The 26,521-nt window shown below is 39.5% G+C and overlaps 1 protein-coding gene across 2 annotated transcripts; it reads left to right on the forward strand.

Moving 5' to 3' along the window:
• Window positions 1-491: 491 nt before the first annotated feature.
• Window positions 492-24,581, forward strand: chfr (checkpoint with forkhead and ring finger domains, E3 ubiquitin protein ligase). 2 transcript variants are annotated; one of them, XM_028577629.1, is made up of 18 exons: window positions 492-652; window positions 1,622-1,743; window positions 2,523-2,622; window positions 2,841-2,950; window positions 3,043-3,114; window positions 3,212-3,409; window positions 8,971-9,054; window positions 9,440-9,605; window positions 9,741-9,895; window positions 10,212-10,374; window positions 13,341-13,540; window positions 14,389-14,505; window positions 15,760-15,843; window positions 18,929-18,999; window positions 21,011-21,098; window positions 21,230-21,337; window positions 21,716-21,788; window positions 24,293-24,581. In XM_028577629.1, the coding sequence occupies exons 2-18, from the start codon at window positions 1,638-1,640 to the stop codon at window positions 24,333-24,335; spliced, it is 1,938 nt and encodes a 645-aa protein (XP_028433430.1). In that variant the 5' UTR covers window positions 492-652; window positions 1,622-1,637; the 3' UTR covers window positions 24,336-24,581. The 2 variants fall into 2 exon arrangements, with proteins under 2 accessions (XP_028433430.1, XP_028433431.1); XM_028577630.1 differs by having other exon boundaries at window positions 3,043-3,102.
• The last annotated feature ends 1,940 nt before the right edge of the window (window positions 24,582-26,521 follow it).

Consider the following 26,521-nt stretch of genomic DNA (forward strand, 5'->3'; position numbering starts at 1 on the left):
TGGTTGGACAAAACAAGACCTTGTGAAAGCATTTCTCACTGTTTTCTGAATTTCTACAAATCAAATAATCAATCTATTAATCGAGAAAATAATAAGCACATGACTCCATAATGAAAGAAAATCATTAGTTGCACTTGCAGTCCTTTATGCAAAATAGTTACAAATGAGCTCCACCTCAAAAGAACTACAACAGTACACTGCTTTTACATGAACGTATCAGTAATACTATAATACACAATAGTATAACAGTTACAGGGGACATTTTTCTGCATTGAGTGCTTTTACTTTTAGTAGGCTACCTCCTGATTATCCTTAGCCTACTTACTTTTACTGAAGAAACATCGGTAAAAGTGACACAAACATTGAGGAAAGCTTCAAAAACGTCAGGGATTTTCATATTTTGACCCAGAAAAACTAAAAAAAGTTGCATAGTCAATGGGAAGACAAAAAAAGATTAAACCTACCAGCCTGTTTTGTTCTGAGGATACCACCAGCCTCAGCCCCAAAAACAGCCCCTCCTCCATCAGCTGATGACTGCATAATATCAACCCAGAGCTTGGCAGGAAGTGTATCCTGTACCTAGTAGCTGGAATATGAGGAGAAGAAGCTTCTTTATACAGAGCAGCTGGGACAACGAACTAATCTTTTGACGGTAAAGTAACCGTTTCAGACACGAGACAAGTGGGACGTTACGGCCATTTCTGGTTGTTGCAGTAGTGCAATGTTTCTCTTGGATACAGTTTGCTTGGCTGCTAATGTTAGCAATCGCGTTAGCTTAGTGTTATTATTAAACGAAGTTTTGTGTTGTTCACGTTAGGTGTGACGATAACCCACACAGCATTTTGGATTATGAAACATTGTGTTAGCTAGATTGATAGTTGACGATTGAAATAACTTTCAGTTTTTTTTTCAGCTTGTCACGCAACAAAGTCAGCGAATAACGCGAAAATAGCTAGGAAGCACAGAAGAGCACAAGCTTAGCTAACGTTAGGTCTCGTTAGCAGATTTTGCCCCAATGGATTTCTTACCAAACTTAATGAGAAAATCTTTCAGTTTAATAAAGCCTTGCTCATTTGGCAATGTGCATATCTATCTTAACGTTGCTCATCATGTTTTAGGAATCGTTTAAGTTGAATTCGGCTTACATAAAACATGATAAATCCAACCGCACTGGATTTAAACTCAAATTCAAACCCATAACTGGCTAACGTTACTCAGTATGATTAAGGTTTTTGACGATGCTTAAGAGAACTGTGGAACTTAAAAACTAAACAGTTCCTTAGGTTGAAATCGTATTATGTACAAGTGCAAGTTATAGGCTATCTTGGATGAATGCCAAAATGAAGAATAGATGCGTTTATTCATACCAAACATCCTGTTTTATAAGAATATGACTGCCGAAAACCTGAGTGTTTAACTTAATTGGGCTTCTGACATCAGAACCCATCTGTTCGGCAATTAATAGGACGTTAGTGACTTAATAAAATGTCTCAGCAGGTTTTGATTTCAGCATAACGTTACACCCTGATGGTTAATTTCACTTTCTCTATGCTACCACGTGCCTAATAATCTATAAAAAATGCCACTGAAGTAAAACCAAACTTCTTATAATTTCTTGTAGAGAAAGACATTTGGAGATGGACAGTTATCAGAGAGGACGACCATGGGGAAAGCTAGTCAAAGTGGACTCCAGTGAAACTGTCCTGCTTTTCAACAGAGAATGCACAGTTGGCAGAAAGAAAGGTATGTTAATTTCTATATGTATGCATTATGGAGTGAAATCTTTATTTCTTAAAACTTTAACATATTTTACCCTGCTTTAAAAAGCTCCTAAATGTGCTGATGCCTATTAACAAAAGACAGTCCTGTCGATGTAGCATAGACATGGCTGTCAGTGTCTGGAGCCATTAAAAAAAACCTCCCCCTTGAAAACACAAAGCCTTCTTTAGTGCACCAAACTTAGACAGCCCCTTGTGATGATAACAAAAGGCGTCCATTGAGAACATGTGTGCAGAATATTAAGTAGATTTTTTTTTTTGTATGGGTTTTTGCTTAAGAAAAGGTTAGGCCTATATTTGCCCCTGTCTCTGCTTTGTTGTCGAGAGCTTTTGGGGTCCACTTTTTGTTTGCAATGCAAATTGACTAGCCTTAATTGGTTAGTTTATGTCTGGACAATAAAAAGGCTTAAAACAAAATGTCCATGCAACACAATCTGAGGTTAATCTCAATAGAATGAGGGTGAATTTTTAAGGTGTTTATTTTAAATGATATGCTGAAGATGTAAAACTGTCTATCAGCCAGAATTGCCAAGAATTTGTTTTGGAATGTTCAGAGAGAGAAGGGGAGGGGGGGAGAGACATTTATATGAATACATGCGTTATCATACTCTCTAACAGATACCCATTATACTCTCCCAAAGGGGGCCCCAAAAAGATGAAAAAATCTTTGTTCTTAGAGAGCCCAAGTAATCTATATTATGTCTACTCTGTGTTTTCATTATGTTTTTATTATTTTGTTGCCAGGATGTTATCTCTCCTTCCCAGCCAACAAACTGGTCTCAGGGGAGCACTGCAAGATTGTGCAAGATGAAAGCTCAGGGCTGGTGTGGCTTGAAGACATGAGGTACTAGATATTAAACCAAACAAACCATATGTTGAAAAAAATATGTATTGAAAGAAAGACTATGCTTTTATTATTATTATTATTATTATTATTTTTATTTTTTTTTTATTTTTTTAGAGCTGTTTAAGTTATGTGTGATTTGAAACTTGTCCTTTCATAAAGCAAACACTCAAAAACCTTTCAGTGATGCATCCAATTGCACCTTTGTTTTTCTGTAGCACTAATGGCACGGTGATCAACATGTCCAAACTGGTCAGGAAGCAAACTCACATGCTGCAGAACGGTGATGTCATCTACTTTGTATACAGGAAAAGTGAGCCAGAACAAAGTGAGTTGTTCCTTTTGTTACCGATAGGAATAATGCTTATATGCATTTATAAGAAGGAGAGAGGGATAACATCTTCTCTTGTCACCCTGTAGACATTGCCTATGTTTACCACTCAATCAAAATGGAGCAAGCTATTTCACAACATAGTTACGGTAAGCAGCCAGGTAATTCCCCACATCTCCTCCGTCGAAATGTACCCACTTTTAGTCCACCGCTGTATTGTGGCTCACTACTAACTGCCACCCTGTATCTAAACTTTAGACACGGAGAGGGCAGCCCACAGTCCTGCTCCTGTTCCCCCTTCAGAGATGTCACTTTCTGTGGAGCCTGTAATGCTCACAAAGGCTCCTCGGGATCCAACTAGGGAGGAACCTCAGCCCTCCACCTCCACTTCCCACTTCTGTATTGGGAGCCCTTCCACTTCTGGTCCCGTGGCAACCACAGCCTGCCCCTCCTCTGGTAGGTTCTTTGCCAACACACTGCTGAAGAGGGATGTTCTTCAGCTTTCCCTACATAAAAAAAACAACTCACTTTTTTAATACATTACAGGGTTTTCCATGCCACTGTAAGCTTCAGGTTCAGCACCTAAGCTAAATGAATGTAACTGAAAGAGTTTTCTCAGATTGCAGTTGGACTTCTTTAACAAATTCTGTCTTTAAGCTTTCTAAGAGTTATGTATTATCCAACATTTTAGACATATGGTAATAACTGTCCAAAATGATGTGAAAAAGAGATGCAAAACTGCCACAAACCGACTACAAAGTGAAACAAAATGGACCACAGAGACCCAAAACAACCCCAAAGAAAACAAAAATGGCACAACATGACTACAGAGAGACACAAAAACCAACAACGAGACACAAAATGCATGGGAAATTGAATAATATTTTTTCAAAAAACATAACATTCCCTTGAGAAAAAAAACGCAGAAACCCCACGCCAAATATGCGCACCTAAGTCTTCCACAAAGCTAGGGAAAACACTGCATCACAATTTAATACATTTACTTTGTAAAGTTTTATGAATGTACACAGGCCCGTATCCAGGATTTTACCAATACATAATAATAATTGTTTTAATATCCCTGATCTAAATATGCGCATATGAGAAGCAGCTATGTTAAACAGTCGCTTCAGATGCAAAACTAGTTGAAACTATACCCCAAAACTACCGCGTTGACCAAAGATTGTATAGTTAGGACGAGATAATTGCTTCACCGCCTACTCAGTCACCCACAAGCAATGACGGTGATGATGACCAGACAGAGGAACAAGTCCTCTCTTGCCGCTGTACAAGTTTATTTGATGCAATTAAATCAATTTTCTTAATACCGTAGTGTCCTTAATGGCAGATATGGCCATTAATGTACAAATTAGATTCAATAGACTTTATATGATTCCAACTTTGGAAATTTCAGTGCTACGGCAGCGAATAGAAGACACACAAAATATACAAGAAATAATAAATAGGATAGAATACAAGAACGATTCAAAAAATATATACAGGAAAGAATGTACAAATGTACAGTGTATATACAAATGCTGAATGAAAAAATATATAACCTACTTAAATAGTATTTATAAAATGTATAATTTAATTTATGAACAATTTGTTGTTATGTGTGTGTGAAACCACACACGTGTCACTGCCATCATCAGCACCTTTTGCTTGGACCAATTTTATAAATCCATTTTAACAAAAAGAAATTACAACAACACACACACACACACACACACACACACACACACACACACAGCATGTTTGATTCCTTTGGTGGGATGAGTGCTTTGTAGCACTGTTCTGGTTTCTTGGCTTCCCACAGTCTCAGCTGGTTGCACACATTACACACACACAATGCTTCTTTACATCTAAAGATGACTTTGAACGGATAATATTTTTATCCAATCATTTCTCCCCATCTCCACTTCTTCCCTTTCTGAATTGTGCCCAGGTCTTCGTGATCCAGCTACTTTCATTGTTTGTTAGGTTCTTACGTGCATTAGTCAAACAGGTGTTGTACTTCAAATGGTCATACTTCATTTCAGCTATTTCTGGAGATTAGGGCTAGTCTCTTTTTCTCGAAGAGAGGACCCCTCTGCTCTCTGACAGGATGCACGTTTGCTTTTCTAACTTTCCTGTTTTAGCTCACTCACATCTCCCTTACTTCATCATTGTTCAAACTACAAATAGCTTTTAACTAGGGCTGCTTGATTATGGAAAAAAAATCATAATCACAATTATTTTGGTCAATATTGAAATCACGATTATTTAACACGATCACTCATTGAATTTTGGAAAGATGTTGCATTTAATTAACTTATAAACGGTGAGAAAAATCAACAGGTGACAACACCTAGAACTGTGAAATCTCCCATACTCCTTTTCCCGTTGAAATTCCTCCTCAGAACACAAGACAGAATAAGAGTTTACTTACAAAACGCATTGTGCAAAATAATTTAAAAAAATTCTCGATTATATTGTTTTTGTGATTGTTAGAACAAAATCAAAATTTGTTTAATTTAACAGCCCTACTTTTAACCTGTGATTCCTGTCTCCCTACACAGAGAGATAAGTTCCCTCTCCAAGTCTGCTAAATTGCAACATGACCACAATGTGTATTTATTGAGCACCCATATCGATACATGATTGATAGGGAATCTTGCTAAATGTACATAACTGGATAGAAAAGTGAGTGTGGACCTGTAAATGGGACTGGATCCCACGGTGTGATTACATAGTGAAGTTACATTTGTCTGATTTTCTTTTTTTTTTTTTTTTTTTTTTTTTTTTTGATTATAATTGATTACTTGCAGAGCTGTATAGTAACGAAGTAGAACTACTGTACTTAAGTACTAAAAAGCTGTATCTGTACTCTACTGGAGTATTATTTTTTGTATCCTACTTCCACTTTTACTTGAGTACATATTTTCAATGAGTTTAATACTTTTATTCCGATAGATTTTCTTTTTTTTTTATGTGCTGCATAGTTACCTGTCACTGTTGTGAATGCCTCATGCTATGGATACTGGGTAGGTCACAGTGTGTTTAGTTACGGCTACGTTAGTTACGTACGATAATTACATAAGAAATCCCAGAGATCGGGTCGTGTTTCTTTTCATTACGGTTGCCCGTTCAGAAGTCAGACGATGTAAGTTTGTACTCTTTCTATTTAGCCATTGTTGCAGCAGATTAATCTATTCCTGAGTTGTTTGAGTCTGCAGTGAGTACTGAATATTAACCGCTTGACCCTGTGATGTGAAGCTGCTAGTTTATCTTTATTTTGCTAGCTTGCTAACTTTCCACTACATCACACATTTTATTTCAGTATTTGTTAATAAGTGATTAATAACCCACTGTTATTTTAGATAATAGTAGTTATAACAGCTGTGACATTAATGTACCTTTTTGGGTTATTTCAGATACTTCCTTCATATCCAGCAATGTACAGCTCGTGTCTGCCTGTAATGCACCGTCTAAATACTAAGTAAATAGTTGAACTCCAACAATATGATATTCAAAATTTGACTGCTTTCTTTAATAACTACATAACACAATACTTGTACTTTTATTTTTAGTACTTGAGTAGTACATTTTAAAATAAACTACTTGCAATACTTAAGTACAAAAAATGTTGAATACTTTAGTACTTCCACTTAAGTGGGGTGCTTAAAGAGCACTTCAACTTCTACTCAAGTCACTTTTTTGATAGAGCACTTGTACTGTTACTAAGTATGGGTCTCTAGTACTTTATACAGCTCTGATTACTTGACAGACATTACAAGACTGAACAATACCGTATTTAAGAAAGTATTCACAATAAGAGTGTACGTTCCCCCTACGTTGCCTGATAACCTCATTGTGATGACAAGACTCCAGGAAGTGACTTCTTCCGGTCAAGAAAGAGTTCGGAACATATCTGGCCCCCCATAAAATCACAACACATTGTCTTTACACTTCTGTTTGTGAACCTTTTGGACACAGCCAAGCTAGCCTAAGATATGAGAGTGTTAGTCTTGCATTGCCAGACCTTCCTCCACAGCGCTGTATAGGAGGGTCTGGCTAGTCCGCACAGCATTCTGGGATGGGAGAAAAACGTGCTCTGGTTTATTGACATTTCTTGTTTTGGTGGAACATGTGTACGTTCAAAGGTTGTTTTAGTCGTGCAACAGGAAACTCAGATTGGACAGATAGTCTAGCTAGCTGTCTGGATTTACCCTGCAGAGATCTGAGGAGCAGTTAACCATAGTCCTCACAAATCCACCGGAGGTTAGAACGCCAACACTAAGAAAGAGGAAGGTAACGGACATCCGGCTGCACCTGAACAATCCCGTAAACAAAACATTGTTGATATAGACTGAGAGTTTTAATGATCTTTTCACAAAGAGTGCATAAACATATTTCCCAAAATGTCAAACTATTTCTTTAGAGGCACTACAGTATACGCTATGTTAGATTAACCTAAAGGTAGTTTATTTTGATTGTCTAAAGTTGGGTTTGTTCAATAGGTCCCAAAAAAAATAACACCTTGATGTTGCAGAGTATTTATTAAAATAGAATTGTAATAATAATTTAACTTTAATTTACTTTTCAGCCTGTGTGGTTATAGTTATCCAGCCGCCCCCTGTATTGTGTCTGTGTGAGAGACGGGATGTGTAAATAAAGAACTCTCTGATCAAAGTCATTGATGGAAACAGACCTGCTGATGGCAGCTGATCGATACTTAAACTCAGATTATGTTGGGAAAAACGTGTCCAGCTGGTCATTATCACAGCTGGTCTTCAGCCAAGTCTGCTCTCATCTGCTATGTGCGTTGACTCCTCCCACCCCAAGTCCCAACCTGAGTACAGGTCGGGACTTGGGCGAATACAGGTGCTAAGCATAAGTGAATACACCCATGCTAAAGATGACTAAAAAGAGGAATAAAAAAAATCATTTTTTGGAAATGGATCTTAATGCCTTGATTAAAAAAAATTAGGAAAACAAATCCAACCTTTAAGGACACCAATTTTCTTTGTGAATGAATAATGTATTGTAAATATATAAATGTTCTTCCTTTAAAATACAGGGGGCATAAGTAAGTACACCCCAATGTTAAATTCCCATAGAGGCAGGCAGATTTTTATTTTTTATTTAAGGCCAGTTATTTTATGGATCCAGGATACTATGCATCCTGATAAAGTTCCCTTGGCCTTTTGGAATTAACACATACCCTTCACCATACCTAGAGATTGGCGTGGGGTACTTTCCATAAGATCATCTCTCAATGCAAATCAAACCAGCTATTAGGCTAACTGAAATAAAACCATGCCAATCTCTAGGTATGGTGAAGGTATGGGTTAATTCCAAAGGCCAAGGGAACTTTATCAGGATGCATAGTATCCTGGATCCATGAAATAACTGGCCTTTAAAAATAAAAATCTGCCTGTCTCTATGGGAATTTAACATAGGGATGTACTTACTTATGCTCCCTGTATTTTAAGGAAGAACATTTATTTATTTACGATACATTATTTATTCACAGAGAAAATTGGTGTCTTTAAAGGTTGGATTTTCCTCATCTTTTTTTTTTTTTAATTAAGGCATTAAGATAAATTTCCAAAAGATTTTTTTATTCCTCTTCTCTCTTTAGTCAACTCTAGCATGGGTGTATTCGCTTATGCTTAGCACCTGTAACTGAGCCATTCCAAAAGGTTGTTGTAATTACCCTCAAAGTGACGTATGATTTATTCAACTAAGCTCAATCTCTCGTGACTTGTTTTGTTGTCAGTGTACGTCCTAGCTGCTAGAGTAAGTGTCCTTTTAGTTGAGTGTTGTAGCGCTTCTGAAGGTGATGTCATCAATATGTCACCCTTCCACACCACCGAAGTAGCACCTTTTGTAGAACCTACTCCTCCACAGTGAAGCTGGTATATGAGTCTTAAACTTTTTCGACTGAATTCTTCCGTCGTTTACATACGTTGACACAAGCCGTTCATAGCATTAACATTGTTTGACCCAGGTCTGTTCCTCCATCTTATCAGGCCCAGCTAAAGATGCTGCCCCAGCACAGGAAAAAGACGTGGACAACATGGAGCCAGAAAGCAAGAGGAGGAAAACTGGTCACGGTAAATTCTTTTACTTGGAGATGAACCTGGTTTTCCTTGGTTCCTCACAATAGATTTGGGGCTCTATTTTCAAGGCAGCACAACGACTGTTGAGATTTGCTTGGTCTGTATGTGTGGTATTTTTAGTGCAGAGCCACAGTGCTCAGGTGGGAGGAGTAGTGTTGGGTATCGTTTTTTCTTTTCTCCCTGATACCGGTGCTAAAGCGAAAAAAAAAAAAAAAAAAAAAAGTGTATTGTTAAATAGCGTCACGTTTTTTTTTTTTTTACCCCAACCACATCTTTTAAACCTCAAGCCCAGCCTGGAAGGTTTTTGTAAGCCAAACTAGACAACTGCCAAAAACCTTAGCTCACTGCAAAATGTAATCTACAGTTATTGTGTTTACAGATAAAGATTATGATTTGGACTTGCCACACACCTCCAGCACAGAAGTAGTTGGGTCAACTAAGGGAAGTCTTTTGTCTAAACCGCCAGCGGAAGGGACTAAGACGGACAAGATGGAGGAGAGCCTGACGTGTGTTATTTGCCAGGACCTGCTACATGACTGTGTCAGGTAAGATCTCAAGGACCCTGGCATCTGCTCAGACATCCAAGGTTGGGGGGGCTCGGAAGGCACTTTGCATACATGTAGCATGTCACCAATAGTCAAAAGTTAGTTTAATTCTAAGTCTCATGTTTTTTGCTTTAGCTTGCAGCCTTGCATGCATGTCTTCTGTGCCGCCTGCTACTCGGGCTGGATGGAGCGTTCGTCTCTTTGCCCCACCTGCCGCTGCCCTGTGGAGAGGATTCGTAAGAACCACATCCTCAACAACCTGGTGGAGGCCTACCTCATCCAGCACCCAGGTTTGCACAGATAAAGACCATTTTGACAGGGTCATTTAATCATGGCGCATTATTTCATTCCAAATGCCAGCATCTTTACTGTCTTTAACTGAAAAGGTTGTAGATAGCCTTACACAACACGCATTTAAAAAATGGTGTCAGCAAAATGTAGCTGTGGCGGAGGTTTTTCTACCATAGCTGACACAATAGAGATTCCAACAAGAGAGAAGGAAGACCTGCTTACCTTTTTTGTATAGTTTCCAAACTGGTACACATTCCCAAAAAAGTTCTCAATTAACTTTGTATATGTTTGCTTGTGTCCCTTTCTGTCCCACAGAAAAGTGCCGCAGTGATGAGGACCTGAAGAGCATGGACAGCCGTAACAAGATAACTCAGGACATGTTGCAACCAAAAGTGGAGCGCTCTTTCTCAGACGAGGAGGGCAGTTCCGATTACCTCTTTGAGCTCTCTGACAATGACAGTGACTCCTCAGACATTAGGTAAGGTCTGGTTGTTTGTATTTGGACCAATCCAGTGTTTATTTTGGCACCTGGTTTAATTTTCTTTTCTTTTTTAGTCTGTTTTTTGATGAAAATGTATTTTAGAATTAGTCAAATGTTTGTAATTTTATTTTGGTTTTAGTCAACGAAAACTAAAGACATTTTAGCCCCTTTCCCACTGGACAAAAGAGTCCACTAACATCTGACTGTTGTCTTCAGTGGTAAAGTTACAATCTGCATTCGTTCCCAGGCAGTAGTCACGGGTATTTATCGGCTCCAGCGCCGATCAACATTGATGGAAACACGACACCCGGACGCTCATTTTTGCACCTTTTCTGTCGCTAACTTCTGCCACAAATTCTGTCCATCTCTGTGCATGCAGCGCTGAAATATTGTTCCAAATTATTCAGAATAGAGACTGAATAAGTAACCGTAACGTTTCACTGGCCTCCAGTAACTCTGTTTCCCAGTGCGTTCATGAGATCGAACTTGACGCACCAAAAAACCAGAAAGGCATACTTGTCTACTAGCAATAGGAAAGGAGTCCATCGCTTATTTTTTGCTGGTTTTCTTGCATTTAAAAAATATACACACTAATTGTGATGAAATAGAGTATTAGTCTAGTTTTCTAGGCACTGTTTTCTTGTTCCCACACACAGTGTCCGTGTCCCTCTGCTCTGCAGGACTACAACAGACCTTCCTCAGTAAATCCAGTTGTCATTATAAAACTGCTCCCACTCTGTGGTTCAATTACCACAGGTACAGTATGTGTTCTCTCCACTGCAGAGCAATGAATCATTCAGAAGCAAACGTAGAAGGGCACTCGGAGAGCGCAGACCTCCGCCAAGGCATGCCCTATCTCACAATGTTAATGTTCCATCTTAAATGGGCATGGTTCACGTGAATTTACCTAGTCCGTAACTCATTTTTCCACTTATTCGGACACAAATGCCCTATCTCGGAATTGAAATAATTTGTGTTTCCGTCTGGTGATTCGGATCCGCTACAAAATTGTTAAAGTTCTTCCTTGGACCATGCTTCACCCTTCCACCAAGTTTCATGAAAATCGGGCCAGGAGTTTTTACGTAATCCTACTGACTGACAGACTCCCTTCCTTCCTTTCTTTCTTCCTTGGCAGAGGTAAAGATCCATAGCCCTTGATAAAGTCACATTAGCTTACCTTTTTATAAATGTCAGCATGCTGCCTGCATGTTTTTGTAGTTTGTCCCAGCTGTTTTGTTGTTGCATCTCGTCTGACTCTGAGTGGGATTGGAGATGAATTTAGTCCATAAATATGTTTCCGAGAACCGCTAACGTCGGATAACATTAGACAGAGACATAACATCACTTTTTTTCTCATTTAAATTGTTGTTGAATTCTTAATAGCAGAATATATAAGTACAGGGTTGGTCATACATTTCAGAATCTTGGCATAAACATATGACCTGTCACAGAGGAAAAATAAAGAAATATAAGAGGGAAATCCAATCTACAGAAGGACGAAGACGCTGTGCTGTATTTAGTTTTCATTAGCCCTTGTGTAGGTCCAAAAAAGATCCCAAGAGGTCATCCCATCCTCCTTCTTAGCCGACAGTTTGTGAAGCATAGACTCATGAGATGCTGTCTCCACCATTGCATTAGTCTGGTCAGATTAGGAGATACAGTAGCTTTCCAGTGTCTTTAAAATAACTCTAGAAGCTGTGACCAAGCCCACCATAATGACAGAAAAAGTTCTTTTGGATATATTCGGTATTTGTGATCTGTCCCCTAGTAAACACATGGCAGGAGTCAGGGGAATCACTGAACCCAACCAGTTACTCAGGAAGTCCACAACTTTGACCCAAAATTGACTCACTAATGCACATTCCCATACACAGGGAAGAACAGTTCCTACATCTGTTTTACACTTCCAACAAATATTATCATTCAAGACATAACATTACTGATTGCAAAATGCTTCTTAGGCAGGCTACACACTGGCTGCGTGGCGTGAGCGTGGCGTTTCTGTTGCGTGTCAGCTGCATGGCGGCTGCGTGGATTTTTCTGTCTTTACACACCAGTAACGTGTCTGACGCGGCGCTGCTGCCGCTAGCCTCGTCTGTACACATGTATGTTTCCCATTGATGACATGAAATACCATGTTAAATATATACAGATCTGATTACAGCACTTCCAACGTCGGCAGTATTGACGGCAAAATAGGCTACAGAATATTTTGTTCTGTATTGACTGGTGCAATATTAGAAGATTTGTGTCAAAATGACATGTAAACATCTTTTCCTATTCTATTTTGCCTGGAAACGCTTCCAACACGCTTGCGTGTCGCGTGAAAAAAAGGCGTCTGTCCTATTTCTAGCATGCACACGTTTTCGGGTTGAGCCGCGCCTGAGACGTGCATGTCACGCAGGCAGTGTGTAAGCTCTAACCTGTTAACATGGGAGCCGAAATATAAACGGACACGCCATGCAGCGGACACGCTCACACCACGCAGCCAGTGTGTAGCCGGCCTTATTATCAGTAGTGCAACAGATCAAGCTGCTCGATCAACTTCTGAACTGAAGAGCTATATTTGGGCATTGATACTTTTAAAGAGCTAGAGGATAACCGTGTGTGATTCGGCAGATGCATGCAGCTCGCAGACTTTGCATTAAATAAAAAAAAAAAAAAGAAGCTGTTATACATGTTTTATGTTGTGTATATGTTTTGTCATAGCTCTTGTTTTTGATTGGCTACTTTTTTATTTAGTTTTAATCTTAATTTTGATCGTTGAAATATTTTTTTGTCCTAGTTTTTGTTGATGAAATAAACACTGAAGGAAACATTCTTAGATATTTGTTACACTCTGTTGCATAGGCAGTGATTACAAAAACTAGAAAAGTAAGAATGACATGGAAACGACGTCAATGTTTTCTGCTTGTTTAGTGAATAATGTCTCCATGTGATGTTTTATTTTTTTGTGTCTCCAGTCAGCCTCTAGTGATTTGCAGACAGTGTCCTGACTACAGAAGGGAGGTCAGTCAGGTGATGTTTGCTACAGGATCCAACTACTGGCTCCCTCGTCTGCCAGCTCCACCGCCTATACCTCCTCCACCCAAACCAGCAACTGAGGAGGGGTCTGCAAAGCCCACAGGGGAGCAGCCCTCAACATCCTTTGACATCCTCTCAGGTGATTATGGGTATAGATTATGTGGGAATATCAGTATCTAGAGTTAAAGGTATAATATGCAGGATTGTTACTAAAAAAACAATGTATAGACTTATGTAGGTAAAAAATAATTCCTCTTAATCATCACGTATCACCCACTAGAAGTGTGTGGTGGTGTTTCAATCTGCAGAGACCCTGTCCTGCATTTTCTCTTTTCTTCTTATTTTTCTGTGTGCGGGACTTAGGTGTGTAACCCCCAGCCAGTTACTGTGCGTGAAGCCCGTTCTCCGTCCCACATCGTCCAAATAGCCGCTGTTTCATAGCGGTTACGTTCTAAAGCCCAAAGAAGCACACCCAACCCTTCAGGAAGGGGTGTGTGTGTGTGTGTGTGTGTGTGTGTGTGTGTGTGTGTGTCTGTCTGTGTGTGTCTTAGAACGTAACCCCTGTGAAACAATCAGAAAATAGTTTCCCCCTCTTATTCACGACTTTGTTCTTGCTAACACAGCTCCCTCTCTTCATTCACTCTCTAGCTCGCTCGACCCCCGCTGCTCTCTCTCTGTCTTTCTCTCTCTTTTTCTGGCTCGTTGAGCTGGGGAGGAGGGGCCAAGTTTGAATGCTGTCTTACAAACACCACCTGAAAAAAGTAACTTATTACTACTACTACTTTTTACCTTTCACACAATGGCAAATTGCAGGATACCTCATTCTGTTATAATACCAAAAACTATAAGCAAGACATGCTGTGTGTTCTGGAATTGGGGAAGAAGCATCTGAAAGCCCACTTAAGCACAACTGTGAAGACCCTCCTGCCTACCTATCATGTCTTAGCTCCTGTCTAAAAGCTTTTTCTGCTCCCGTCCTGTCTGCAGCTCCTCAGGAGTACCGCTGCCTCCCTCAGGGCTTCCATCTCATGTGCCACTGCTGCCTCCAGCCAATGCCAGACAGACGGGCCGAGCCAAACAGCGAGCAGGTTATTGCTCAACAATGTGAGTGGTCCTTGTTAGTCACTCTGCAGAGATGTAAATGAATATGGTTGATAGAATTATACCGTCATTCAGAAAACTGTAACTAAAGTGAAATAGAAATGGAGTAAATATAGGACTAACTAAAATTCTATGATAATATAAGCCAGTCAGTGTTACTTTTTAAATTATGTAAGGCTATTCAGTATGAAGACATATTTTACATGCACACTTAAAGGTATGTAGTACATGTAAAATCAGCTGATAGTTAAAGTACAACTTTGCCAGCCTTTCACAGTGTTGTCGTTCTCAAACTCCGTTTGACAACAAACGACAAAAACTTCGAGCTAGCAAGGAAAATGGCAAGTATTTTTTTTGTCATTTTTTTTTTTTAGCCTTTAATAGACAGGACAGCTGTAGACAGGAATGGGGGGAGAGAGAGAGGGGGAAGACATGCAGCAAATGGCCGCAGGTCGGACTCGAACCCTGAGCCGCTGCGTCGAGGACTGTGCCTCTGCAAATAGGCGCCCGCTCTACCAGGTGAGCTACCCAGGCGCCCCAAAATGGCAAGTTTTGAATAAAATTTGTATAATGCAACAAGGCAGGCCTGCTTTGGTTCTTTCAGGGAATGATTGTAAAGATTTACCAAGAATATGTTTACGGCATTTAGTCTCCAACTGGGTCGTTTTGGGACCGCTTGGCAGGGATTTGCTATGGACAAAAAATACACACGGTGATACACTGGTAAGAGCAAATGACGTTTAGCCATGTTTCCAGCTAATTTTATTATTTATTTTTTTTTAAAGATTATTTTTTGGCATTTTAGGCCTTTTTATTTTTGACAGGACAGCTTAGACATGAAAGGGTAGAGAGAGGAGGAGTGACATGCAACAAAGGGCCGCAGGTCGTAATCAAACCCGTGGCGTTGAGGACTAAGCCTCTGTATATGGGCGCACACTCTACCAGGTGAGCTACCCAGGCGCCCTAACCAGCTAATTTAAGTAGCTCACGTTACTGTACTGTGTGAACAGTTAACTTCATTTAATATTATATGTGGCATTTTCTTTTGCGGGGTGCTAATGTTTCACCAAAACAAGTTCCTTCCTGAAACCATTTAGCAGAGCTTTCTCCTATTTCTCCTATCCTAGAATGTACGTGTGGTGTAGCCAGACCTTACTCCACAGCGCTGTGGAGCTAGGCCTGGCAATGCGAGACTAATTGTTGCCAAACCCCATTCTATACCAAGAACTGTATGCATGATGTGCTGTGTGTTGGCAGGTGTGATGTGCCAGCAACCCTTCTGTCACATGTACTGGGGTTGCCAGAGGATTGGCTGTCAAGGCTGTCTGGCTCGATTCAGTGGTATGTATCTGCATCAGCAAAACAGCCCCAGGGGGATCTCCGCTGTTAGGCTTATGGCTGGGTAGAAGGCTTCGACCAGTATGGGATTTTGTAATACAGTATACACCTTTTTTAATTGGAGGGGCTGACTCCACAATAGTGTCCAAATGCATTATCTGTAATTGTGATGATTGGGTTTCCCTGAATATGTTTTTCTGGGCAGATTGAAAAAAACATATTCCCTCATATTTGTGTGAAAGAGATGTCACAGCAGAATAAAAATAGGTTATTTTCTTCTACAATAAAGTATAGTATGAACACACTAAATGTGCATCATATTTGAGATATCCGAGTTTGGGTAATCTTGATGTATTTACAAGACACTGGCTGAGTTGAGGCATACTACAAAGTACAACCTGCTGCATGCAGTATACAATTGGGACATACTACTTGCTCATGCTGTAACTAGGGCTGGGTATCGCTAATGATTTCCTCATTCGATTCTGATTCACTAGGTTAGCAACATTTCAGTTACAATACCAATTTTGCTTGGATATAAAAGAGATTCTCAGAGAACTTATGTTGTAAATTGTACAAGCAAGGAAGGAACCTTTTAAACTATATATTTGTTTTAAATGCACCAGGTTAATGTTTACAATAAGAATTGATTTGGGGATTTAATTAATCGATCACTCAAACAAAGATTGATATTCATTGGCAAATCTATCATTTTAACCCTATTCATAACACATAGCACCTTGAACTTTAACCCTCTTGCTCGTATATACTGCTCAAAGGATAAAAGGAGAAATCCGACCGGATACAGTAGGACATCCTGGAATTTTAGGCATCTTTTGTTAGACATGTATTGGGATTGGGGACGTACTAACTCTTTTTCTGGCATGCTAAATAGTATGGTAGTATGGGTATTGGAGCACAGGGAAAGTGTTCATACACAGTCAACACAGACACAGATGAAAGAAACTCTATTTCTTATTTATAAAGTGTTTTAATCTTTGGATTTGCAGACATAATACATATCTGAAAATACAGAGGGTGTGGATTCAAAATGCAGACGAATAATATTTTCTCTGACATTTATTTTTTTAAACCCTCCTACTAGTGATTGGGTTTTTTCTGATTGATCAGTAATCAAAACGCAGAAGACACTGAGGGCCCTAACTTGGACCCGGCACAGCGCAAAGCCCGACGCAAGTGTCTCTGCTAGTTTAAGACCGACACAGTTGTCAGTTTTGCGTCCAGCGCCCCCGTTGTTTAAATAGCAAATTCACCTGCGCCCATCTGTGAACCCATGGGCGTGCTGGTCTTACAGGGAGGTGTGTTCAGGTGCATTCTGGGCGTGCTGGTCTTACAGGGAGGTGTGTTCAGGTACATTCTGGGCGTATTGCTAGCTTGAGGCAGCGTGAAGTGATTGCGCCATTGGGTTAGGGTTAGGGTTAGGGCTAGGCTGATTGGCTAAAAATTACAAACACGGGATCATGTGCCATTACAGTTTCACCCGGGAAGGAAAACACCGACACTCTTTGATCTTCTCTCATCCTTTCCCACCAGCCACATCCACCAATTACACTACACACACACACACACACACACACACACACTTCTTTGTTCTAGAAGATACATGATTATCACACAGGAACAAGGATGCTCCAGCCTTCCTTTCAGGCTACCGTCTTTCACAATGAGCTTTCTTGTATTTCACTTTCAAAACAACCTCGATATTGTTTTATGGTGGATATGAGACACATCTATTCATTCTAGCAAAAACAATATGATAACAAGAATTTCCCTCAAAGACTGATTTTGTTTGCTTCCTGTTTCTGTATAGTTACTGTCTCTGCTGTCTCATCTCTGCTTCATATTCTCTAGTGATTTTACAACGAACACCTGAAGCAACACGTCTGTTAATTCCAGCTTTTTGTCCTTTTCTTTTTTTATTATCATTATTATTGCAGTTCAACATGGACATGACAGGTTGTTCATTTCAAGAAGACATTCTTACATTGAACATAGTGACACTACTAACAAACACTGATACAATAAAAAAGAAGAAAAAAAGGATAATTATAATAAAAAAGACAAATATACAAAAATCACACACAAAGGGGAAGGGAAGGGAGTGACCACTGTCTACGGAACCATCACTGCAGTATGGTTAACACTACTGCCTCATACATTACGGAACTTCTATACATAATATCCACAAATGAAAAATAAATATATAAAATATAAAGCATGTCTCTGCTCATTCTACTGGGAGTCAGGCAATGCGATTTGTTCCCTAACACAATCTAAGAAAGGTCCCCATATTATCTTATTGATTTTATTTGTATTTTATTAGTGTTCAGAATCTCACATAAACCCATTTAAATTTTTCTGAATCTATGACAAACCATATACTTATTCTTTTAATTATTCAAGTATATAGATTAAAAGATGAGATAAATAAACAGGCATACAAATGAACCAACAAGAATAGCACCATAATAACAAAACTATAAATAAAACTGGGAGAAATCATTTTCAAAAAAGTAAAGAAATACAGTCAGGCCATTTATCTGAGACATAGTTTTACCACTTCTGCCAGTGTTCAAGAAATGTTTCCATTCTTTGGTTAACATGAGCTGTAATCTGCTCCATTCTGTAGATTTCTGTTACAATATCTCTCCATGAAGTAATTGTTGGACACTCTGGTAGTAGCCATTTTCTGGTAATAGTCTTTTTACTGGCCACCCGCATTGCATTTATCAAGTGTTTGTCCAAAAAACACCTGGCAGGTGATTGGATGAACAATCTGTCTCCTCACGTCCGCGGTTGTTTGCTTTGAACAGTGTCGGCCGCCACACACACCCCTAAACCCCGCCCGTATCAGTAGCTCCTCGCAGGACGCCGATTGGCGCGGCAAGCTGGTAGTCCGGACACAAACACGTTAGGTTGGAGCCTGACAAGGTGGATTTTTGTGTGATAGGTGATCTCGCAATATGGCCAGAATACAGCTGCCGTGCAAAGTTCATTCTGTGTTTTGTAGTATGCACATGTTTCACAGTGCCAATCCACAAGTTATTTCCCCTTTTTTTTTTTTCAGAGCTCAATCTGACAGACAAATGCCTGGATGGTGTGCTGAACAACAACAACTATGAATCAGAGATCCTCCAGGTAAAACCACTCTCTGTACATGTCAGATATCCCAAGGAGTTCATCATTTGTTGTTGATTATTTATTTGTATATTAGGAGAGAGAGAGAGAGAGAGAGAGAGAGAGAGAGAGAGAGAGAGAGAGAGAGAGAGAGAGAGAGAGAGAGAGAGAGAGAGAGAGAGAGAGAGAGAGAGAGAGAGAGAGAGAGAGAGAGAGAGAGATTTACTTGAGTAAAATATTAATACCACATTGTAAAATACTCGGTTACAAGTGAAAGTCCTGTATTGAAAATCTTACTTAAAGGAGAATTCTGGTTGATTTCAACACGTAGCTATGTTTGTTGTCACGTAGTGCTGTCAGTAGCGAGAAAAAAGAAAATAATCGGTGCTGCCTACACCGAGTTATGCTACTGGTAGCTTTTGCACCCAGGAGGCTGAAACGGGGCAGGTTTTAAACATGCTTTTAGCCTCTTAACATGTTTGAGATGTCATTACAAGGGACTATCCATGTGAAGGGATTCCTTCCGAGTGAACACAGTGAATCTGACTGCAGTAGATGTGAAAGAAATGCATAAATGTTTGTTTTTTTTGTTATTAATTTTTTTTTATTAACATATAAGAAAGTACTTACACACACCTCAAATTTCTAACACATTTTAAAGTCAAACCCCCTCCCCTCCAGCAGGTTGTTAATACAAACAGACAGAGCATTCTTATCTCAACAAAAGACCTTTCAAATCAGATATCAACTTCTCCCATATCAAAATTGTATGCGGCTGAGCATCATTTATTCTGGCTGACAACAATTCTAGGTAAGAGATATCCAAAAACGACCGGAGCCAGTGAACCCTAGAGATATCATGAGATTTCCAACGCTGAACTACTATCTTCTTGGCTGTAGTTAAACCTGCTAGCCAAACTTTACGAGTTTTCTCTGGAAGACCAAGACGGGAATCATCATTTAAGAGATGCACAGCAGGATCCATTGGGAACTGGACACCTGTTAAATCGGCAATAACGCCAATCGCCTCCCTCCACAGACCAGATACCCCTGGGCATTCCCACATAACATGCATGAAATGCATAAATGTTGTGCTAATTCATACCTTTTAGTTTACCTCGTTTAGTTCTGTTGTTGACGGCAAGATGAGTGCTTAGGGACCGTCTACAAACTACAACACTGAAAAGAGATGCAAAAATATTTTCAAAAATAGACCTATGCCTATTTTTTAAAAGTAAGTGCTGTAGTACGACTAGCAGGAGACAAGTTATAATTGAGGTAAGTTTGGAGATATTAATTAATTAATACATATTTTTGTTGTATCTCTTTTCGGTGTTGTAATTTGTAGACGGTCCCTAAGCACTTGTCTTGCCGTCTCAACACCGGAACTAAACAGAGCTGAATTAGCACAAATTGTATGCGTTTCTTTCACATCTACTGCAGCAATAATGACATCTCAAACATGTTAAGAGGCTAAAAGCACCGATTATTTTCGTTTTTCTGACAACACTACGTGACAACAAACAACATAGCTACGTGTTGAAATCGACCAGAATTCTCCTTTTAAGTTAAAGTATGTAAGTGTCATCAGGAAAATGTACTTAAAGTATTAAAAGTATTAAGCGCAGAAAAATTCTTACATTTTAGAAACGATCCATACTGCTCTGTCCTTTAACTAAGTGTTTAATCAGCTCATTATTTCAGATGAACTTGTAGGCCATTATATTGTTGGGTAGGTTAATTATAATAAAACATTGTATTTAAACTACATGTTTTTTTGTGTGCAAAAATCTTAATGTGTAAAGTAACTAGTAACTGAAGCTGTCAGATGAATATAGTGGAGTTAAAAAGTACAATATTTCTCTCTGAAATGTAGCGGAGTAGAAAGTGGCATGTGAAGTACAAGTACCTCAAATTTGTACTTAAGTACAGTACTTGAGTAAGTTACTTAGTTACATTCCAGCACTGTACGTGTCTGTCCTACGCAAAGTTAAGATGCTGTTGTTTTGTGTGTTTCCATCTTTCCATCCAGAACTACCTGTCCTCCAGAGGGAAGTCATGGAAAGATCTGCTCCAGGAGTCTCTGCACAACTTACAGCAGGGAGACTACTATCTGTCAGGTGAGCCTTCACAGCAAAAACCACCCAGGCATTTTCATTATTAAGTTGTGCACTATAAAGTTCAGACTGTTGTATTAAAAAAAAGAGCGAGTGGTAACCTCCTGTCCTTGTTGACTGTGTCGCTGTGTCAGATTGTCGCATCTCTCCAAACGCCATCGTGTGTTTCTGCTGCGGCCTGCGAGCGTTTAAGGAACTGGCCTACAAGTACAGACAGAACATCCCTGCATCTGAACTGCCAGGTCTGACACACCAAAATCGCCTTTCTAACGCCGTTTTTAATGCCATTTCAAGCATTTTAGACAACCTGGACACACAAGGGGCTTCTGTTGTTTTTAGGATAATATTTCACTTATGTCATGTTTACATTATATGGAGTCCATGACTGAATTCAAAACTGCTCCTAAAACCCATCTCTTTAAACTAGCTTACTCATTTTACCTGCACCAACTGCGTCTTATTTCATACCAATTTTAACTTGTGCTTTGCTTAGTTGTTTATGTTTATTACTGATATTATGTGATGTAAAGTCACTTTGAGTGCCTTGAAGGCACCACTAAATGAAATGTGGTATTATTATTATACCCATGTAATAACTTCATTTGACTTTCTTTCCTCAGCGGCTGTAACATCTCGTCCCGACTGTTACTGGGGACGTAACTGCCGGACACAGGTGAAGGCGCATCATGCAATGTAAGTCTTTTTACTAGGGGTGCAAAAATATAGCGACTCAATATTGTTATCGCGATATCACGTTGCGCAGTATTATATCGAAAGTGTCGCAATAAGTATGCAATATTTAGTTTATTTTGTGGAGCGCTGCGTCCCGTCCGTTGGCTGTGTGGTTTAGTTGTGTTTGATTTAGAGGTTGTAACGCTGTAATGATCATGTTTCATTGGCCAGTTACCGCGCCACGTGCACATGTTAGTGCACGTCAGCGCGCAGGGCTACTACGTGACTAACCCTGGGGAGCGTACCACATGTGTGCATATTTCGACAGAGTGACTGTGTGAGTGAAGAAATAGACCACAAAACTGAAAGAATCAGGAAAGGGAAAGAAAAGTTGTGTCCTGTTCTCTTTATTTATATATTTTATACTGTCCAACCAGTACAACATGTCCTGTTCTCTTTATTTATATATTTTATACTGTCCAACCAGTACAACATGTCCTGTTCTCTTTATTTATATATTTTATACTGTCCAACCAGTACAACATGTCCTGTTCTCTTTATTTATATATTTTATACTGTCCAACCAGTACAACATGTCCTCTTCTGTAGACATTTTATTTATTTATTCATTCATGTTGGACCAGTCCAATATGACCGTCGTAAGAAAACTTGTTTTATTTGTTATGAATCTATTTTGATGCGTTTTCCCGTAACCTTTGTCATTTTACATGTTTAAAAATATCAAAATTAATATCAGTATCACAATATTCATCATCGATATTGCAATATCACATTTTGTCAATATCGTGCAACCCTACTTTTTACACACCAATCACTCATTTAGTCTCAGATCTGCTTTCTAGTGGTTATATGGTGGAACTGTAGTTTCAACTGACAACAATAAGACTGCATCAGTGAGTCCTCTCTGCATCAGGGACACGTTTCCTTGATACATCTTTAAATGTGTCAGTAGATTGCTGCTCTTCTGTCTCCAACAAATTTTGTATTGCTTCTCTACAGTACTATGTGCTTATCAGTAGCAATCAGTTCCAGTTTAAAGAGAAAATGCTGACCAATGAATGAATAATTGGCACTACCTGCATGCACCATTCAAAAGCATAATACTGTAACACAAAACTACCAATACTTAGTCATCATATATATGAAATTATGAAAGTTAATATGTATTAAATGTCATGTTTTAAGGAATGACACAGTTGTTAAAAAGAGTACTGAGCAACAGTTCTTTTTACTTTTTACTTATTTATGATATTTCAGACCGCCCTATGGGCATTTACGGACACGTTATAGCATGTTCTACAAGCCAGCTGGATGGGTATCATCCATCTATTTGTTGTGCCTTGGTACCGCTGAGCCCTCAGGTTATTGAGTCATAAATCTGTTGTGAATAGTTCTGGCTATACTTAAGACCAGGGGTGTCAAACTCAATTTCACCAAGGGCCACACTCGAAAATGAGAATCCCATCAAGGGCCAGATGTGTGTATTTTATTGACGTGCTTTTATTTAATGAAAAAGTCAATTATTTTTTACTGTATTATTGCATGTCTCATACAGTCTTCTCCCTTCCAGTTTGATCCGTAAAGTCCTAAAAAAGTCAGCAAAAAAACTAGAAAAGAGCGACAATAACAAAAAAGCTCAAAAAAATGTAAAAGTCACCAAAACGTCGGAATAAATGCCAAAAACATCCGAAAAGGACCAAAAATGACAGAAAAAGTGACAAAAACAAGGTGGCCCAAAATGTATTGCAAACCTAAATAGATATGCAGGCCGGACCAAAATCTGCGAGGGGCCGAATGTGGCTCGCAGGCCATGAGTTTGACAATGGTTTTTTTGGCATTTTTTTAGGCTAAGGACGCCTTAACTGAAAGAGAGACGGAGCTGGGACCCCCTACCTCATATTTTGTATAAAACTGAGCTGCTGTGGCCGGGTTGGTTCAGTGGGTAGAGCAGGCGCATATATACACAGAGGTCCAGGGTTCGAATCCGACCTGTGACTATTTCCTGCATGTCTCTCCCCCCCACCCCCTCTATCCCCTTTCTCACCTAGCTCTCCTATCAAAATAAAGGTGGAAAAGCCCAAAACATATTTTTTTTAAATAATGAGCTGCATATTAATCTGGTTGGAGGGATATTCATACATTTATGTCATGTTTTTTTGTTAAACATATATGTGGATGCACAGTGTTTCATATTAATGTATATGTACAGACATTACAATTTTTGATAAATAAAAAGCTTTCAAAAAATTTGCAAACAATAATTGGGCGGGCCCCCCTCGTGGTAACTCTGAGGACCCCCTATGGGTTGAGGACCCCCTGTTGAAGACCAACATGACAGGGATGTGTGGAGTTGACTTACGTAACCACTAGAGGGCGTCCTTGTTACGCCGTGGTCCTCTAGTTCCTCGTGTCTGTGTCTGCTGTTTGAAAACCCGTCTGTGTTGTGTTCTTACATGCAGCACTTCATTCATGCGGTTTCCTTTTTTCTTTTCTTTTACTTTCAGGAAATTCAACCACATATGTGAGCAGACCCGTTTCAAGAGCTGAAGGAGCCGAGTGGTTGGTTTCTCCACCTGCAGCGTCAAACGTAGATAACCGAGCGTCTCGTAGACACAACCTCGTTAGGTTCCATTGTGTCCATTCATTGTTACTGCCTTCCAGATATTATGCAATAACCTAACGCAGAAAATACAATCAGCATCCATTTACAATAGTGACCGGTGTCTTACCTGACACGGGGGCTGTATGGAATAATGCTATGCACAATAACATTAAAGTTCAATGTTTCCTTGAGATTCACTGCTTTTTATAGGGAAGACCTGTGAGGGCAGTCAACACCAGCCACCATTTAAATTTAGATCAATTCTGTCTGTGGCTAATGCATTCGTCTAGTCTACTTGTTGTCTTTTTCGTTGTTTGTTAAAGAAATACTTCCTGGTATTTCCTCCAGCCTCTGTGACAAAAATAGTTTTCTCATATTAAGAGCAGGTGAGGTAATCTGTATGGATTAAGGCCATTTATGTATGCTTGCACACGTCGGTGAGCATGTTTTAAATCTGATGTCTCCTCCAGCCTTGGTAATTGAGGCTTACATTTACTTTCTTTTAATTGTGATAAATATTTTAATGAGTCTTATGACATGCCGAGTAAAGATTCCAGGGCTTCCTACGGAATGCTAATGAAAACATTACAGTAATGGAGATACCATTTTGGGCCAAGATGCAAGCTGTTTCCAAGATCCAACCTTTGAGCTGTATTGTAAGGTGAAAGTGTCTCGCCTCCGAGGGCATTACTGTGTTCCCAGACCAGTGCAAAAAGCCGCGTCAAAACCCCTGCATACATACTAGGGTAGATGTATAATCCCATATTTGTGGAGGATTGCGAAGGGGATCATTGTGTTGTAACGCTGTCAGAGGGCACGGGGAGGGGGGGAGGGCGTCGTGATTAACGTAGTGTAGAAGGGACGCTTTCTCCGAGCCTTGTAGTAAGGGCTTAAGCTGTGATGAAATGCACAGTTAGTCCATGTAGACTCTTTAAGAGGAAAAACTAGGTTGCACTCCAGGCAGCCAGTACTGGCGGGCTGTGCTGTAGGGATGTTGCTTTTTAGTGGCATCGGCCCGTAGAGTTTAGAGCAACAGTTTAGAGAATCGTGCCAATACAAACACAACAGTATGTTCTGTTGTCATTTGTCTTTCAATATGTTCTATTCAATTATATCCTATTTTACCTTTTGATAGAGGTTTTATTCAGATAGTAGATTTCTCTGGTTCCTCAGGTACTCAAAGCTGCTGTTGGGTGGTTTAGAATGCAGGTTAACCCTTGTGCTGTCTTCCCGTCAACCTTGAAAAAATTGTTAAATTTTTCTTCTACACATTTTCAGCGCTTATTTCTACGTCCCATATTTTCTGATATAAAAAAATGGGTCAATGTGACCCGAAGTCAACACAAGGGTTTACCATGTTCGGTGGTTAAAAAAAAAAAAAAAAGTTGTGTTGAATGTGATGACTTCTCATTTATGACTATCATCACCCAAGTGTCAGTAAGTCCCCATTGTGCAAATGTGCACAGCTAGTATTGATGTCTGCTGTTAAAAAAAAATCAAATCCATTTAGTTTTTTGGACTTATTTAGCCAAGTCAAATGAGAACATCTGGACATAAGTTTCAAGAGGCCTTATAGACCTTTTTCACAGCAGACATGTTGACATGTCATAGTAGGAAAAGCACAGGTGTATTAAACCATTACTGATGGCTGCATTCCACTTAGGAGAGGTCCTGGTATTGTGCATGCTGACTCACTGAAATAGCTTACTGGGACACTTGATGGAACTGAGCCATCGTTAAGGTTATCAATTTGAGCTGTGCTTTTCCTACTATGACAAGTCCAAATGTCTGCTGTGGAAAAAGGTCCATTCATATTAAAATACGAGGATGAAGTAATATTTGTGACTTTTTGTAGAAAATGCTGGTGGGCATGTGGAGAAATGGGGGGGGTAGAAAATGTTAAAGCGGGCCTTAGCTTAGGCCTTGAGTTGATTTAGAAGAATACGCACTAAAGATGTTTGCTAAATGTGTTTTTATAATGTACATCTATGAGGATATTTGCACAGAACTCGTCTCACTCCGATGGAAAGGGCGTCTACCGGGTTATGACGTGAACCGAAAATCCGTGAAAAAAACGCCGTATCCAGCGTATGGGATGTCAAAACTCTGGCTCCTAATATCTGATGTCATC

This window comes from Perca flavescens, chromosome 5 (assembly GCF_004354835.1).
Source record: "Perca flavescens isolate YP-PL-M2 chromosome 5, PFLA_1.0, whole genome shotgun sequence".
Lineage (NCBI taxonomy): Eukaryota > Metazoa > Chordata > Actinopteri > Perciformes > Percidae > Perca > Perca flavescens.